Source organism: Meleagris gallopavo, chromosome 6 (genome assembly GCF_905368555.1).
Source record: "Meleagris gallopavo chromosome 6, MGAL_WU_HG_1.1, whole genome shotgun sequence".
In the NCBI taxonomy this organism is placed as follows: Eukaryota; Metazoa; Chordata; class Aves; order Galliformes; family Phasianidae; genus Meleagris; species Meleagris gallopavo.
Window position 1 is genome coordinate 34,734,878 of NC_139409.1, and position 18,858 is coordinate 34,753,735.

The window sequence follows — 18,858 nt, forward strand, 5'->3', positions numbered from 1 at the left end:
TCATATTGCCCTATTGCCTTTTGCTGATATTGAATTGGAAAATGAACAACAGAAAACACTAATATCTGCATCAAAATGCCATATTAGCCCACATATCTTCAGGAGAATGAAAGTCTTAAATTTATAAAATGGTAGGCCTGGGGATTATCGAGAGTTGTATTTCACAGCCATATTCCTTCCCTCTCTACTTTACATCACTGGCCAAGTATAAAAATTCTTCCCCTGCTTCTTAACAGTTTCTCTTTAAAGATCAGGTATAGACTGCGGCTGGACTAGATGGACCATTGGTCTGCTCTGGTCTGATGAATTCCATGCAATAATGCTAATTAACCTCTTGGAGAATATCCATACATAAAACTGTTTCATAATTTATACATAGCAAGCATCTAGCCTGCTGTGTTGAATTTAGAATTGAGTTCAAGCTAGAGGCTGTTTGAAGCTGACTTGAAAAAACACCCTCCTGCTCAATAAATAAATAAATAAATAAATAAAAATTTTTAAAAAAAGGAAAGAAAAGAGAGAAAGAAACACTGAGAAAAACACTGAGAAACAAAAAGCCCTCTACATGCAACCTTAGGACTTGGGAGGAGAGATAGAAAAAGTATTCATTTTGGATAGAAAAACAACAAAGCATAATCTCCCATCTTATCTATGCTTAAACACAACCTCTCACTCCACCCACACATATATAGCCACATTTTCTGTTTAGGAAACAAATCATAAATTAACTATTTTTTTTTTTTATAGTAATCAAATTTTGCAAATACTAACTGAACAAGGGAGCATTATTTTATAAGCGTAACATTCTGAGAATCAGAAACTCAGTTGGCCATCTCCCTATCATCAATCAATTTAGTCATTTAGAAATACCTGGAAAAAAAATAACACATCCGTCCCCTCCTGGTCTGCCTAGACAGATATCTTCTCATCAAACAAAGCCAAGTACAGTGGCAAAAAATTCAGTATTCATTTGATTTTCCTAAACAAAGTAGAGGCTATTGTAGAAGGAATAACCAATCTGAAATGGTTTTCACAAATATGGAAGTTCATTTCTTCCTCATCAAAACTGAAACAAAAAAAAATCTTTTACAACACATTCTCATAAGTACTGTTTTAGCTTGGGAACAAAAATCTTCTTTAATCCTGGTTTAGCTTTTAATATTACATCGTACATTAAAATTCATAAAGTAGTTCATTCCAGGCAAAACAAACTACTTTTCAGTTCTACTCTGCAAATAGCACAGGAGGTACAATAAATGCTGTTGCTTTCAGAACAGCTTTTATCAGGACAAGGTTTACTACTCCATTATTACTGCGGCGCCTGGAAGTGCAGTTATAGTTAAGTGTCAGTGTTTCCATTAACTCTCCTCTATGGTGGTTTTCACGGGGGAAGGAGAGGGTTGCATTTATTATTTTGTTCATTTTGAGTTTCATTAAAGTGCAACTTGGCACAAGGACTACCAAACTAAGTCTCAAATTTAAAAATTAAAATTTTGCTGGTGGTGATGGATTATGTGTGAACTCCAGGGCTCTAACATGAAATTGCATGAAGCAAGCATTATCTGCAGTTCCTGGAAATACAAGTGTGCAAGTTCATTGGTCTTCAAGCCCCAATAAAGCAGTGTCCTCCTCAGTACCAGTCATTAAGAATGACATCCTTTCTCTGGGATGCAATCTGAAACTGCTTTATCATGAAAAAACTCTAATGTATATTTGTGGTCGGAAACCAGGAGAATATGAAAATCAAAATATTTTTTAAACTGAGCAGCCAAAACTGTAACTCATGCAAGATTTGTGGATATTTTTTAAAAAGTTGGCTTGTTAAAATTGTATTCTGCTCTTGACTTTATACATATTCTGTTTTTACCCAGGGTCATGACGGACCTCAAGAGTCAGCACAATTTTTCTTTAGGCAATATGGGTGGGGAAAATAGATTCTTCCTCAGCACTTCTGAAACTGAGATCACTTGTTCTGAGAAAGAAGTGTGCATAACTGTAGGATGGCTATCAGCATATACAAGAAAACAAATCTGTAACTTGGTCACCTGTCTCCATCCTTTCTCCAGGTTGAGGAGGAAGAAGAATCTGCTAGTATGCTAGGAGCCATCCCTAGCATCAACCTGGGGAACTCTATTCAACCTGAACACAGGTGTTGAAGAGGGGGAAAAGTGTACGAATAAAGAAATAAAAAAAAAAGAAAGGATTTTTTTTGGGGGGGGATGACTGGGGGCTGGAGAGATTGAATTAGATCGCCCTGCAGTACCTACCTGATGGAGATGCGAATGTTTATACTTTTCACTGCCCCGGGAAAGAGCCTGAGAGACAAGATTCTGCCCCAGGAGGTGGTAAGGTGAATAACATTCAAGGGAAAATTGTGCGCTCTGTCTCTTTGTACTCAGCCCATCAGCGAGTAAGACAGTAACAGATGTAACAACTTGACCAGCTCAGAGGGCTAAACACAATTCTGAAAGCTCACGCATTAGAGGCTAATGATTTCAATTAAAAAAAAATTAGTAAGATTTTGCTGTTTTGTTTAAGTCAGGGAGAAAGGGAAAAGTAAAGGGGACAAAGAGCTTCTTAAAGGATTTCCAAAAAGAATTGGAAACAATCCAGATACATTAGCTCAAGTAGCAACTAGTAAGAATGCTGTAAAAATGAGATAAATTCAGTGCTGTTCCTTCTAACTCAGCCACCAGGGTTTCTGCTTGGTGAGTTCCTGCTATCCTATCAGACCTCCAAGGTCACGCTTTCTGTTTTTGCATGTAACAGTATGTAAAATTCACGCAGAACAAGCCCAGCTGCTAAATGGTTAAATCTGCTCTACTGTCTGGCCACCAGTTGGCAACACAAAAATGCAAAATAGATTCTTTTCAGGATGTTTATTTTCACATCCTTCCGAAACTGATAACTTGCAATTGCAAAATAAACCTTCATGTGTGGCATATTAGCTTCCATTTTTCATGGTTTCATAGTTTAATTGTTTCAAATGTTACACTGGTCTAAAGACTTAATATTAAATATGCTGGCTGTTGCCTAAATTCTGTTGTCAGGATAAATGGTCTGTTTTGTCTTTCAACAGCTATCCAAGTAGTTCACAGCTAAGCTAGAAAAATATTATGCTGCATTTCTATGCAGTGAATGTTAAATAATTGCTCATAACAATTTTAGTAATAATCATGTTGGTAGTTTTATTTCCTTAATATCAAATGCTCAATAAACTGTGATCAGTTTTCTTGGGGTGGGGTGGAGGTAAGCAGCAATCAGAGAACTAGCTTGCATTAATGATTTTGCAGAATCCTGACTACTGTTTATTTCTGCTACACTTTGTAAAATTATATTTTCTAGGGCAATTATTAGAATAATTTCATTATTACTTCTAGCATTAAGTTTTGTACTTACTCTACTAAAATGGATATTTAAATATTCAAGTCCAGGGTTCAAAACACTTTGTAGCAGCTGGCAAGTACTACATGTGTTTATAAGTGGATAATTCTGGCAACATGTTAAAAGTTGTGCAGCACCCAGACTTTAATGTTTCCACATCCCTCATCCGCCTAGGAGATAAAGTGCTCACATTTTGTTGAATGACAAAAATACAATACAGTAGTTAGAAAAATGCTTGTTTTGTTCTATACTTCTCAAGTATTAGTGTATAAGGATTCCTTGTTAACCTGTTTTCCTTTTAAAAAGGATCCAAACAAAACTGTATGCTGTTTCTACTTTTAACTGTCATGATCAGACTAACAATACTCCTGAACGCCACTAAAAAAAATGGCATGCAAATGTAAACAAGTACACAGTAAAAAAAAAAAAAAAAAAAAAAGGACTTACTCTATGTTTTGTCAGTAAAAAGTACAACCAACCATAAGTCTCTCTTTCAGGCTGCAAATTTGCAAATTTATACAATTTAAAGTGTGAATTAAAACCAATACAAGGACTACCTCTGACTCGACATCCTTCTGGAAGGTCCTGCAATTAACTCTGTTGTTTAGCTGTGAAATTGCCCAAGACCACTTGAGACAGAGTGAGACATTACCTTGGTAGAAAGAGATAAGTTAAGAAGGAGGGTTAGCCTTTGCTCTGAATTACCTGGGCTGTGGGAGTATGTACAGATATTAATCCAAACTCGAAAGTTGTTTTGAACACAGTTACCTATATTTAACTATTTCCTGCTAAAGCACTGCTATGTAAATAGACTCTCCTACTTTATCTTGAAGAGTATCTTTAGTGGATTTTACAGATTAAACTCAGTTAATGATAGCAAAACTAGACCATTAGCACAGCCTGTTCTTTCTGCTAATATTTTTTCTTTTCTTGTGAAAAGCACTATAGCAGGTCAGAACGGATCTTCTATCCTCCCTTCTCCTATGTCCTCATTATTTATTACTTTAGCATGATCCCTGGCATCCATTAGGAATCAGGTAAATAATTTGTAGGAATTTTTAGCATTCAGAATAAATATAGAATATAGTTGTAGGCATATGTTTGAGCCTGTTTAGTTAAAAAATGTTCTGTGTTTATACACTCAAACATCACAAAACTTCCAAAATTCTCAAGCCTTGCTTTGTATGGCAAACCTAACAAAGCATCATTCCCACATATCTCTAGATCAGTCTGTTTTGTCCTTGTAAAGGTACAACCTTTAGCTAAAGCAATGCCAGGTGTTTCAGAAAAGGTACTTTTTTTTTTTTCTTTTTTTTTGAGTGCTTCACAACTGCATTTCTCTATTTCTCATGCCCCCTAAAACCAGCATCAAGAGTTTCCTTGACAGACACAAGGACTGCACCACTGAATTTATGCATCTAATTCTGTCAGACTTCCTTATTTTGGTAGAATTAAAGAAGTCGCACCAGATTTTACAGAAATCAATAGGAGTTTCATTTGAACTCAAACTAAATGAAGTGATTGTGCACATACGCCAAACTTTCAGAGCAATGGATCATGCAAGACTGTTTTGTTACCCAGTTGTCAACAGCTTGACCTGATAAAGGTGCCCCCAGCATTTTGGGAGGGAGTCTTATCTCCTAGACATTTGGTTCAACCTATTTGTTTTCTGGAATATAATTCTAAAGGTAATACAATAAGCTCATACTTCTGCTTTCATTCCCACTCAGTTTAGTAGTTCAAATCCTTCAAAATCCCTGTTTAAAACTCCAACATTAAAACAACACCTGAGAATTACAGGGAAAAAAAATAAAGATAACAAAAGACAGTGTGATCTTAGACCAAATAAAGCTTGTGTCTCAATAGAAAGAGTAAAAAACTCTGTGGGGGCCATAATGGATAGAGTTTATCTTAAAACTAGAAAATAGCTAGTAATGAACTGCTGCTATCATCCATTACATTTCTTAAATTTAATTTGTGACATGCACTGCAAATAATGATTCTGTGAGCGTTTAAAGAACACGACTGCAAAATCTTTCCTCTTTTGAAGAAAGGCATCACCCAGCAGGACATGAAGAAAGCACAACAAGCAAATCCAAAAGACAGAGAGAGCAGTTTACTTGTGGAGGCCGGCTGGGCGGTGTGCTTATGAGAGGTGCGGGACCCATGGCAGAGGCTGCATTCAAGCTCCTTTCCCTTTCATCCTGGTAAATTCGATCTCGTTCAGCTTCTGGCAGCTGCAAGAAGTTCTGCATAGCCCGAAGGTTTACAAGCAAGGACTGCGAGGCAGTCTTGGGATCCTCTTCCTTTCGGAGGATTTCTGAGAGCAAGCCCTGTAGGGAGGGGGAAGAGAAAAAACGCTGGACAGTTAGCCTGGTACAATCGTCCCCTGCACAGCCGCTGCTCATCAGTCCTCCTTCCACTGGGCTTGGAACAAGAACAGCCAAACCGACTATTAGCTCCACACAGGAATATATTAATGGCAATTTAGGTAACAGAGAAGAGAGCCTCAATTGTGCTCTTAATTTTATTAAGCATCTGTTTTACATACAACACAAACTGAATCTGCCTAATGGGTCTCCTTCCTTTTACTGGCTTAACTTGCCATGAAATCTTTCACAGTTGCCAGACAATCACAAGAAGTTAAGAGTAAATGAAACACACACAGTCCAGAGGCATGATGAGGTTCTCAGGCTTCCCAGACAAAGCACACAGCAAACCTCAAGAAATAGCTTTCCTTGTTACTAGCAGCTTAAACAGAAACTTTGAAAGAAGTGATATCTTACACCTAATTTGAAATAATAAACTCATAATGTTAAGTACTTCTTAATGGATCCAGATCCATATTTTTAATAAGGCAGTACTTAGATGTGAAATCTTTATATTGGAGTTTAATAACAGGTGACAAAACTGACCACTGGCCTCTGAAGGAATGCTCCCTCTGCTTTGTCAAGGAAAAAGAGAGGTTTGTCCCTCTCCTCCCACTGTCTCCATTCCCCCATCAGAACTACTCTAATTCTTACCCAGTCCATCGCCTGGACTTCGCGTGGGCATGTGGTATGTAGGTCCCTCATCCAGTCCTTTTACTAGCGTTGTCCTTGTCAGAGTCCAACAAGGATACACCAAAGAGAGCATTAAGAATGAAAGAAAGCCAGCACCCAGGGCACATGCAGCAGGCTGCAGATGACAGCATGCTGCCATCTCATACAAATCACGCCAGGTTCCCTACATAATCACTACATCTCATGTCTCAGCAATGGAGCAGGTCTGGGAGACCTAATTACTCTAATAGATGAAATATTTATGAACCTTTGAGTGCAACTAGAAGTTTAACATCAACAGGTTCTTAAAGTCTCCCCCCTGCCAAGTTCTCCTTTTAAAGACATCAGGCGTACAAAATGCTCTACTGTCTTGAAGTAACAAGATTTGCAGTAAGAAAACCGTTAATTTTTGCAAAAGCAAACACTAGTTTCTTTTGAAAATAAATGCTATTACCATGCTGGGACAAGGAGAGGCTTCTACTGTGAGTGTAACAAGGGAACATGAATGCGGTATTAAAGAACACAACCTAATGTTCCTTTTCCTAAAGAGACGTTGCATATAAGGAGATGGAGAGCGTTCTGCTTTAATTCGGAAGAAGCGGTAAGACTAAGAGAAGCAATTCTGACTGAAGATATCCATTCCTACAGAAAACTATGGCCCAAACATCAGCTCCTGCCTTCTCTTAGGAGTTCTTATGCTCACAGCACCTAGGGAAGCTGCCATTTATCCCAAAAAGTCCTTTCTTATCAGGCAAAAGCCCCATATGGAGGTGCTGCTGTAAATCCAGTGCTCCCAGGCAGCCATGCTCAGGCAGCTCAGCACCCATCCAGCACAATTCTGAGCTCTGCATTTCCACATCACTCTTCTGCGTCCCAAAGCAATAGGATGGAGGTGTTAAACACAATGTTGGGGCCAGCCTGGTCCTCAAGACTCCATATGGGTCTGCACAAACAGAAGGAAGGTGGGATGGAAAACACAAACTGCCTTCCCAGCACTGAGCCTGGAAAATAATTTAGAGGAAGATTTAAAAAAAAATAAAAATCTGGTGAATGCTTTCTTACCACTATTCTTCATCCCTCCTCTTTTCTGGTGTCCAGGCAGAAACTATTTAAGAGGTAAATAAATGAGTTACAGACAAAAGCATCATTTGGGATAAAACTTATACTAAGTTTGAAAATTTTCTTAGTGATCAATCTCAACAATAAACTTATTACAAAATGTGGAAGTTAAATTCTCATCTGCATGGTTTATGTATATCTAAGTACTCAAAACACTGTTGTCACTGTTTGTTAGTGGTAGGGTTACACTACCGATCCTCCAATGAGCATCAGAAATGATTCTGTGCCACTGGAGAGAAGACAAAGCTGTCTGGAGAGCACAAGATGTATGACTGAGGTGTAAATTGCGTGATTTCTGACTGCTACTGTGCTGAGAACAAGTGCTGCAGGATTAAAATGAAGAAAGAAAAGCTAAACTCAAGCGGACTGATCCTGCACTGGCAGAATCTCCTGCACTGGCAGGAGAGAACCAACAGTCAACCACAGAAAATGTCCTTGAAAAATACTTTAGCACATACTAGAAAAGAGTTACTGGAATAGGTCTTCACCACATAGTAGGCAGTTAAAGAAAAAAAAAAAAAAAGCAGAAAGCTTTTTTTTTTTTAATAACTTTTTACTCTGTAATGAAATAAACAAAGCAAGTTTTCCTGTTTTTGTTTTGCTTTCAGTTTTTCCTGCATTTGTCATTATAACAATATCTGCAAGATATCTCTTGATGATTAGAAATGGCATTAAGTCCTCATTCCCCTCTCTTTTCCCTGCCACTGGCGTGAGTCTTTGCATGAGTTGGGAGCACAGCAGAGGACACAGATGTGGAGAGAAGATTGGAGATAACAGCATGGGGAGAAGGAGTAAGGAGATGTTTGCTTTGAACCTAAAAGTCAGAATATCCATGCAAATAAAAGAAGATAACAGTGTAGTACAAGGATGTGGGAATGTCTTACAATACAGTATACCTTCTCCAAATATTACTTTGTTCCTACTGCTTCAACTTTTCGAGCACCAAAATTCAGCTAGAGAAAGTTAGACAAAAAGCAAAATGGAAAGATCCTAGAACGAATACCCTCATATCTTGCCATCCATTCTACAAGGCTTGAAATAGTTTGCTACGCTGCAAGTCTTGGTGTCATCTCCTGATACTGAACCTCAAGTTGCATAATAGGCCAATGCTACTTGGCCCAGAGGTTAGAGGAAAAGTCAGAGGCAGAGTCCTCTTCACTCTTCCTCCCTGTTATTCTTTCACACTGGAAATGTATTTTCTTAAGATGCTACCAGGAGCCATTGAAAAAAGAAAGTTTACACGTTATCACAAGTATAATTCATTACTAATTGCACAAAAATGTTCAATAAATATTATCAGTGCTTTCAAAAGCTAATTATGAATTCTTTAAAAGTGGAGATAAACGAAAGTGTCTGCCAATATGAACAAAAACACTGCCTGTCTGGCCCCCAGTTTGTCTCCACTTTGAACATAATCACTGATTCAAATAGATTTTATCAGCCTCGTAGAACTTCAAAGCTCCAGAAGAAAAATGCAATTTGCCAAAATCCTCCCCAAAATATGTAGAACATCCTCGAACGCTATCTGCCTTCATTGCAGGGTGCTTAAGACCCATGTCCAGGTGGAGGATTATTTGCAGGCTCCACCCACAAGCCTGGATCTTTGCCAAATAAGTTATAAGCAGACACATTTATCTATGTCGCTTAGTAGCAAGAGGAGAGCTGTCATGATAGTGTAATAGCACCTTTTTACCTTTTATTCAATAGTGATATGGATAGTGTGCTTTTTCTTAAATTACAGTACGAAGAATTATATGAATACAGTGGCAATTTCTGTTATACTTAAGCAGGCAAATTTCTCTCTACCACATAATTTACAGAACTCAAATTCAATAAAACATTACATGATGGTCCATTACTGTTATCAATTTTGAATAATCCATCTTCATTTTTCATTTTACTGGAAAATAAAGTGTGCCAAAGAGAAAGTGGAGGAAAAAAAAGTGCCTGAGAAGGTGGTTGGTGTAAACTTAAATGTTGTTTTAAAATTACATGGAGCCACTTACTGCATCCAAGTGTTCTCCCTTGAAATAGCTGTTGCCCAGAATTAGTATGGGCACAGTTTTAAATACACAGAAGTTTTTACATAGGAAAAGAGGTATTATCTATTAACAAAATGCAATATATTCCTGGCAGCTAATATTTTAAACAAGTATGGGGGTGAAGGAAAAAGGAGGAGGAGAGAAAGGTATCTGGCAGAAACACTGAGAAGTACTCAAAAAACCTTGAGATGAAAAACTGTCACTTGTGGGAAGAGGAAAAATTACAATAGTCAGACATGGCAAAAGTGGCAGAAAACACTCCTCCACTTTTCACCAAGCTGGAGATGGAGGTCACTCACCTCTGTACAGCAGAACCTGAGCTCATGCAGAAAATGTTATGGTTGAAAGCGTACACAAACAAAGACAGGCAACTCAGAGTTACAGTTCCAACCACAACCATGACTAACAGCTCCTCACTGGCACAGCACGGAGATGTCACCTTGCTGTGCACCAGTTTAAGTTATGCCTCCAAGTCAAATGCCACACACACTGGTGGGAACCAAGGCTTTTCACTCCCTGGCTCATGTTTGAATTTACAAATGCACTGGAGATATGGGAGAGGAGTTTACTTGTACGAAATTCTGGAGGTGGTTTGGAGGAACAAATGTTGATGTTCTTCTCTAGCTCTTGTAAGAAGACTCAAGCATAGTGAAGAGCCTCCAGTTTAATGGAAACCATGTAGAGGCAGTCTGAGCCAGTGTTCTGCATGGAGGCTGGCACACAGCACTACCTCTTGATGCCTCCTGCCAAGTCCCACCTGGACCAGCAGGCTGACTACAAATGCCAGTTCTGCCAGCAAAGAGCCTGGGAAAAAGCTGAACCATGCAGTGCATTGCCATCGCCATGGAAATATACTAAAACTTACTAAATTCTGATGAATGTTAACTGAAATATAATTTACTGAAACTGATTGAATTTGCAGCTCTGTTTACCAAAATCACCCTCGCAAATTGAGAGACCGGTGAACACATTTGGTAACCAAGGTTAAATCAAAACTTGGGTCTGCCTGCACAGATCCTGACTCAACAAACTTTTCCATAGTGTACTACAAAGGGGCACTAACAGGATTCAGTCTGTTTCTTTGCAATCAGTGAGCCGGAATAGCAACTGCTGAAGGACAAATAAAACTTCAGAGCCCACTTTGCACTGAAGCCTTCCTAGTAGGACTGCTGTGGGATTTCCTGCAGGGAGAGGTGCTCCAGCCTCCAAAGCTACTTCTGCTCCCTACAGTTGTGCCATTGTGCATGTATGGTGCTTGCAAGTCACAGCTTTCTGGACTTCCCTTTCATTAAGCTTGCAAGGAACATTCCTGAGAACTGCACAGTTTTGAAACTTCCATGTTGAAAGTAAGGGCAGGGGGAAAATTATCCAAGAAGAGATTAAGAACGCCCTTTCAATTTTCTTAGGTGTGGCTGAGCTTTTTTCACCATATAAATAGATGATCATCAAAAAACAATCTAGTCCTCAGAGGTAATTTAATCTAATTCTTTCCTTTAGGCTGGGCACAAGCAGAAATATTTCTAGGTAACATTTTCCTCCATAAATAAAAAAATCTGGAAAATGTTGGCCAAATGTTGAATTACGATGCTAAGCTGGTAGAACTCCCTCCCCCTCCATGACTCCAAAAATCAGAATTTTTGTAGTTGTACTGTCAAGCACAAGTGTGTAAAACAAGCGGTACACCAGCATCTTCAGCCAATTCAAATGAAGTCCATTTTTAATGCTAAAACACTAAGCTAATTTACTCTGAGTTTATAATTGACTTCCTTCAGTAGCTTTTACACTGAAAGCAAACCTTTCTACTCACTTGAGAACATATCTAGACATCAGTTTTTTTACTTCTTTTGTTTGTGCAGAAATCCTAAGGCCTTCAACAACCAACGATACAGGTCCTGGACATGGCTCAAATATGCTTATGGCAATATAAAAAACATCAGTGATATTTTGAGTTAGCTTTTTCTCTCAGAATACAGATTAATTTAAACATGAATTTTCACTTGCTCTAGCAAAAAAAAAAAAAAAGAAAAAAGAAAAAAAAAGTCAGAAGATATTATATCAATATTAGAAAAATAACTTCTAAATAGCAGGAGTTAATAAATGCTGCCTAAATTTTACTTAAATGTAATGAATCCTTGAATAAAGTGTGACAAATTCTGAAGCACAACAACCAGAACAAATTTAAGTGTTTTTATGTAAAAAACTCAGGTACATATACCTGTACTTACACAACTGTTACTAAAAGTACAATGACAACTTTCAGTTTTGCAAAGATGAAATGTGCCCATAGCAAACTCCTCTGTGTTTCAGTGAGGCTTCACTCATGAAAAGTATAACTTATTTCTTCACAATACTGAGGCCAGTGTTGCCTTGGCTCCTAGTATTTTTCCTTTCTATTCTCTTGGTTGGCCACAATAAATAGTAAATAGTACAGATAGTTACATAGCTAGCTGCAAATACTAATTTGATTAGCTAACACAATTTGTAGGATATGGGGATACTACTCTGTGTTCTTTCAAGTTTATTTGGTTGAATATTGCCAAAATATATTACATATATATATATTTCATATCTTTTGTTCTTTTCACTGGATTTTTTTTCAACGTTCATGTTTGAATTTCCTCCTAGTTTTTGGTCACTGAGTATATTTTTACCAAGCTGCCTAACTACAATGCCTGTGGAAAAATAAAACTTTAAGAAAATGTTGTTACTAAGAATAACATTGTTAGTAAGAAAAATGTCTAATAATTGGAAATCAGTATTTTCACTAGAAATCTGGCTCTACTGCTGCATTCCTCCCATCTCTAGAGCATCTTTGTAAGGCATGTCATATAAATTCAAGGTCCAGTCAGAACCAATTGTTCTTGTACTTTAGATAACAACTACTGTTTATGAATGATAAACCAAAAACAGTATGAAAAATGAGCTGACAAAAACTGAACAAATGGCTTTGGAAGGGAGAGTTGGGATGAAATAAACTGCTTTTAGGCAAGTCTGAGAAAGTAAACAATAAATTATTTATTTTCCCAATTATTTGCTCGGCTTTTTGCTCAAGTAAGATGGCAGCTGCAAGCTGCAGTAACCTGAAACAACCATTAGTATTTCAATACGTTGCAGTATCAATAGATAAAATATTATATGCTGCACTAAAGAAATCTCTGTTACTTATTATTAGATACAATAACTGACGCTGCCTGAACCCAACCTAGATAAGTTGCACGAGTTCATGTATTCCATGAAATCCGGTCCTGAAAACCTCCTCTGTAGTTAAGAGGAAAGATACATGGACACACACAGCCCTATACATAATTCACCCTATGACTGCATTTCTTTTAGCTGAAGGAGGATGTAAAAAAAATTGAGGCAATAATCTTTCTCAAAATGATTACAAATGACATGCTGATTCAAATCTGGTACTAGTGCACATGAAACAGTTTTTATTCTCCAAGTGAGAAAGATCAACATTTCAAAAGAATCGCAAATTATATATTTTTAATATACTTAATAATGAGCAAATGCTCAAGCCCTAAGTTTAAAAATGTGGAATCCAAAGCAATCTTATGTACATTTAGACAAATATATATTTCCTATAAAGAAGTTCTATTTTATTTTCTGTTAATAAACAGACTTTAAAAAATTTAAGATCTTATTGCTCTGAGTATACTGACATTTCTTCCATAACTTCTGCTTGATTAAATTCCACGCAACATGGCATTAAGTTAAATTCATAGAGTAGAATAAATTATAACAGGGTTAGCTTCTAAAACAGGTGTAAAAAATAACACATTTTAGTGTTGCTTATCAGCTTTGCTAGGGCTAATTTTTTCTGCACTGATGAGCTGAAGTATATGCTCTGACGTGGACATTGGCAATCTCAGAAACTACAAACTGCAAAAACACATGAAAGAGCAGAGGACCTAAAAATAAAGCTTTTATTTTTTTTAATTAAGTCTTTTCAGAAAGTTCCTAAGAGTCAAATTACGAAGACTTTCACCAAAAAATGACAGAAATAAATGCAAACAAGAATGAAAGACTATCTCAGGGAGATACCTGGGAGAGAAGATAGGTGCATGCATGTGGTCAGTACAGGCATACCTTCACCACACAAAGGCAATCTGTTGGGTGACTTTGTGTATGGTTCTGCAAATAACTGTTCATTTCCTTTCCAGGGAAGATGGAGAGGAACCAAGACGTCTCTAAGAACAGTGTGTATTCCCACAGCTTGTATTTCCACAAGCCTACCACCCTGGATTTCTGTACTATATCAAAACGGACATTGGTCCTGCAAGGAAGTGTGGTTCCTTGACAGGAGCTAAATGGCAAAACAGAAGTAAGGACAGACATTTAAAAGGTGATAATTACTAAATATATGAATTAATAAGGAGAGAAAGAGAGGGAGAGAAGAAAAGAAGGGTACTCCTAGATTCAAAAGAATAAGAAAAAAAGATACTGACCTGAGTTCGGTTAAAAGCCACACGTGCAAATACTGCCTGTGAGATTCCTGCTCGTTTCAGTTCATCACGGACCCACTGGTAGATTTCGGAAGACACCTCTGTGTTTGTTGAGACCTGCTGCTCCAACGGCTTGTTCATGGATCTACTGACAGGAGGAGGGTGGTTCAAGTACTGTTGGTTTAAGGACTGCTGGGCTAGAAGTCTGTTCACTGCATACTGCTGGTTCAGCAACTGGGCCATTACCAGCTGCTGATTTACCAGCTGAGGGCTAATGGGAGTAGATACAAGTCCAGGGTGCAGGTTTGGAAGTGGGGTCCGAACTGATGGTTGACTACCATGAGAAAGCTGAACAGGGGATGGAGGCTGTTCGGCTGTGTTCCCTGGGACCGGCTGCTGACCGAAGTTGACATGGTTGGCACCTTGCTGGGATAGTTCAGAAAGACTATCCATCTCAACTATGATGGAAAAGAAACATTGAAAAAGCCAACATAAGACTGAATATCACAAATTTCATGCTCCTTACAAGATGTGCTAACAAAAGTAAATAAAGATAAAATAGCACAGTCAGGGTTGAGCTTACAGTATTCTCCAGCCTAGACTGGCAGGTCTATTACAACATCCTGCTATTTGCCTTCAAAATTAATCTAAAAAACAATGGTGTAGTGGATCTTAAAAAGAAAAACAAACGCACAGAACAACTAACTGTCCATCATTGACACTGAGTCCTTGGAGGAACCAGCAGAACATCAGACCAAAATAACGTGTTTGAAAACATGCATGTGGCAATGAAATCACTGCCAGAGAGCTTTGCAAATATGCATCAATTGCTAACCAAACCATGAGTTGGTGGCTGCAGAGGGCATTCCCATAGTGATTGATGTAGGATGCTTCAGAGATGGCAGCAAACAACCAAGAGGAGGGCAAATACAGGAAACTTATCTGTATGCTGCAGAAGATGCAAGGAAAATAATGACTGTGCCAGGAGTAAGGAGGGCTGTTACTGGAAAGCTCATCCAGCCCAGAGAGAAGCCCCATTGACTGTTCGTGTTAGTCCTGTGGGGTCCTTGCCCCCACATCTGCAGCTCCCAGACACAGGAAATCTGTAACAAGCAGGGTGGGGTGTGGACCTCCCTATGCTCTGCTAATTTCTAGATGCTGCATCAACTGTATGGGACTGCTAGGAACTAGTATAATTTATGTAAATTACACAGATGGGCTGCTTTATCTTGCAACCATGTATGCATGTTTTTTTTCAGTGACTTGCAACATGGTTGATTTTTTTTGCCTTATATTAACTCATCTGCCTTGACACACCCTCCTTTTTAATTAACAACACAGTTTTTTAAACTTCAAGAGTTCTTCCAGTTTGCCTCTTGTGCATGATAAGAAAATATAGAATAACTCTAGGTTAATGTAAATGAGTCACATTTTTACCAGTATATGCCGGTCTGGAAATAGCTTTAAGAAAACACACTTTATTTTAAAAAATCTAGTATCTTCATGGAAGTGTTGTAGCTATTTTTTCTTATACTAGTAAAATCTATTTAACAGGAATAGGCAATATGTGTGCTTTTTATAGTGATTACAATCTCTACCAGTAAGTATTCAGAAAAGATCACTTCTTTCTCCATGAGAATAATAACTGGAAGAAGAGAGCACTAGGACTCCCACTCACAGCCCTTCATCCTCTGCTGTCCTATGTAAGAATGTACAAACAAGTCTTTCCCATGTGCTGGTTTCAATGTCCTCAAATGGAGGGACTATGAAACTGTCTTGACAGGCCAGATAAGAAGCATTTTGCAGGGTATGCCCCACATTCATGGGCTCCACAGCAGAACTACTCCTATAATGGAGATGGAAGGACATGCTGTGGAAAGGTCTCCTTCCATGCAGGAGCTCTACAAGATGGACCATCTGAAACCACATGCAGTCTCACCACCGTAAAACCTTAGTACTGCCAAGTGTTGCACAGAATATACAAACTAGGTGAAGGAAAGAAGACACCTGTTCTCACAAGCAGAAAGTAGAGATCAACCCATGTGGGCCATTCTTTTGGAACAGTAATTCAAGCAATTATCACAAAAGTGATTCATGGTGTTCACTACAGCCTTAAGCTATAAAAGGCGAGGAACCCATTTTGGTAGATGAATGATTTTGCTTCAAATACTAAAAGGTAAGTCAATCTCAAAATCTGATCCAAATTGAGGTCCCATTTCTTCATTCTACTGAAAGTTATGTAGAAATTTTCTGACGTAAAATGTTCAAAATTATGTTAACAGGTTTAAGAAACAGTTTTAAAAATGGACAATACAGAAAGATAAAAGGTACTATGGAGTTAATATGTCTCAGTGGCGGATTTTCTTCTCCAGTAATTCACTCAAGTTTAGTAAAACAAGCAAACAATTGTCACAAGTAGTTGCTAAAATGAATTGAAATCAGTCCTAAATTCATAAAATTACAGCATCCTTCTTGGAATGCGGTGATCGCTACAGAAACCTTCTTCTTTACACATACATTAACCAGAGCAGGAAAAAAAATACATACATTAGAAAAATTCAGCACATTACAGTTCCAGGAACAGGTTTTTAAACAATTATTTTGGGCTGTAGAAGATCTCTAGATTTACAGAATGACAGCTTTGCATTTCTGGCAACCCAATTCAGTGCGGCTGTTTCAATAGCAAATATTTATTTAAATGAATTCTTTTGCTATATATGTACTTTCTACATCTACTTATCAAAAGCATCCTAAACTTATCATAAAGGGACCCGGCTTCTTGTACGATTCTGACAGACCTCAATGTGACGCATAACTGCATGTATCCACCATCACAGCAATTTTTAATTTTTTTTTTTTTTTTTTTTTTTGCTTACCCATCATATCTTTTGCCTTCTTGAAATGTTTATACCACCTTCCAAATTCCTGACATTTTGCTGCTGAGACATTTGCATAGTAAGTGCTGTTCACAATGGAAGAAATCATACTCTGTGTGAAAAGGGGAGAAGAAAAAAAAAAAAATCTGTAATACAGAGCAGTACAAGTCAAAGCACAAGTAATTTCAATTGTTGAAACTATTACATTTTTATAGTTTGAGAATCATATTGCATTCTGATCCTGTTGTCCAAAGCTTTTAAAAAATTCATTAATTGAATATAAAACCAAACCAAGGTATATTATAAATGAGAACAAAAAAAAGCAGATGTACTAAAGGAAGAACAAAGTTATCGACCAAGAAACATCAGGTCGTAGGATGGGCTCAGGATGGATGCTAATCACGAAAATGCCTTTTGTTTGTTCTAGTTCTGCTTTTAAATTTGATTGATGTTTTACATACCGACACAAGTTTACAAGCATACAGATGCTGTACTAACTCCAGAAAAGCAAGCAGTAACCCCAATAAATCCATTCCCTTTGTAACAATTACACAGAACAGAATCTAGAAAATCACAGGACAAAAATTTATCTGCATGAGTTATTAGCAGGGTGGTAAAACAAAATGCTTTCTAGAAGAATAAAATATGTATGCCACAACCCAAAACAATTCTGGACCTGCTTTTGCAAAACGGTATTTCAAATGATTCACAGAAAAATGAAAAATTCTTATTGTTGTGTCGAATTTCGTAAGTGGATATTAGCCATAAAATATATGAAAGGATGATAGAGATCTTTTTTTCCTCAAAGGTTCTCAAGATATCAGATAATTACAGTGAGAAATTTACCTTCTGCACAGCTTTAACCAATTTTTAAACAGTGGAATTTACAATGTCTAAAACTTTCAGTTCTCATATATTCCTTTACAAAATCAATTAAGAAAAGGCCTTAACAAATGAGGCACTGATTCAACATGAAAATTACATTCAGTATATGATGTACGAACAGCAAAATTAACAAATGTAATTTCAATAGACTGAACTTTGTCAACCTTCATATTTCTATAAGGAAAGTAGTTACTTTTAGCTTAAATACAAGAATTGTCCAGCATATTGAGAAAACAATGACATTCAAGAAGACAAAGCTCTGATTATTATGTTTCTTTGCTATTCAGCATGTAACATTTAGCTGTATTTCTGCTGCCGTAAAATCAGTGTACAGTATGAACTCTTTGTTACACAAACTGCAACAACCACTGAAAGAAAGAATTCGAAGAGAAAATGCCGTAAACATTACTGTAACTCTTACAAGGCTAGTTCAGCTTCTAAGTAAAAGTATCTCAATTATTGATCATAGTGAAGTTGATTATAACCATTTGTTTTCTAACACAATACTCAGTAACGTGCTATTTGTGGAGTCTCAGAATTGCTAGAGTGAGGCTGTATAACTGATGCCAAATGTGGATACCCTCTACTCATCAGGCTATTTTAGTGTTTCTCTGAATCACTAAAATTCTTACCATTCCTTGATATTAATCTGCCATTTCTGAAATTAACTATAAGCCTTTTGACAGCGGCATAAAAGGAGATTGAAATCTTAATAGACTTTAGCCTGAATGACCTGAACTGAGCTCAGTTAAACCCAATTTCAATTTTCAACATAATAGCAATATCATTAATGTCTAATACTTACAAAATTATTGTTTAAACTATTTTAAAGATTATACCACTTTAAACATGGGCCCATGATTCATGTGACTGAAAACATCCTGTGAATCTGAATTCCATGACAAATTCTATGAATGCACCATTACTGTACATGCAAAAACTGCTTGTGTAAAATGGGGAACTGCAAACATAATAGGCCACTTTCCCATATGAGATTAAGCACACTTTGTGGATGCCATTTAGATTTCAAAGTGGTTTTATTTTACTTTGGCCACTTAAGATG

General features: G+C 37.4%; 1 protein-coding gene across 9 annotated transcripts in view; it reads right to left on the reverse strand.

Annotated features, from left to right (window-relative positions):
• The window catches only part of SATB1 (SATB homeobox 1), a 91,458-nt gene that overhangs the window by 28,284 nt on the left and 44,316 nt on the right, over window positions 1-18,858 (reverse strand). For all 9 annotated transcript variants that reach the window (XM_085226323.1, XM_085226322.1, XM_085226320.1 and 6 more), the window contains 3 exons: window positions 16,911-17,022; window positions 14,038-14,492; window positions 5,505-5,717 (listed from right to left, as the gene is read on the reverse strand). In XM_085226323.1, coding sequence (XP_085082449.1) covers window positions 5,505-5,717; window positions 14,038-14,492; window positions 16,911-17,022 — 780 coding nt within the window. The remainder of the gene's footprint in view (window positions 1-5,504; window positions 5,718-14,037; window positions 14,493-16,910; window positions 17,023-18,858) is intronic.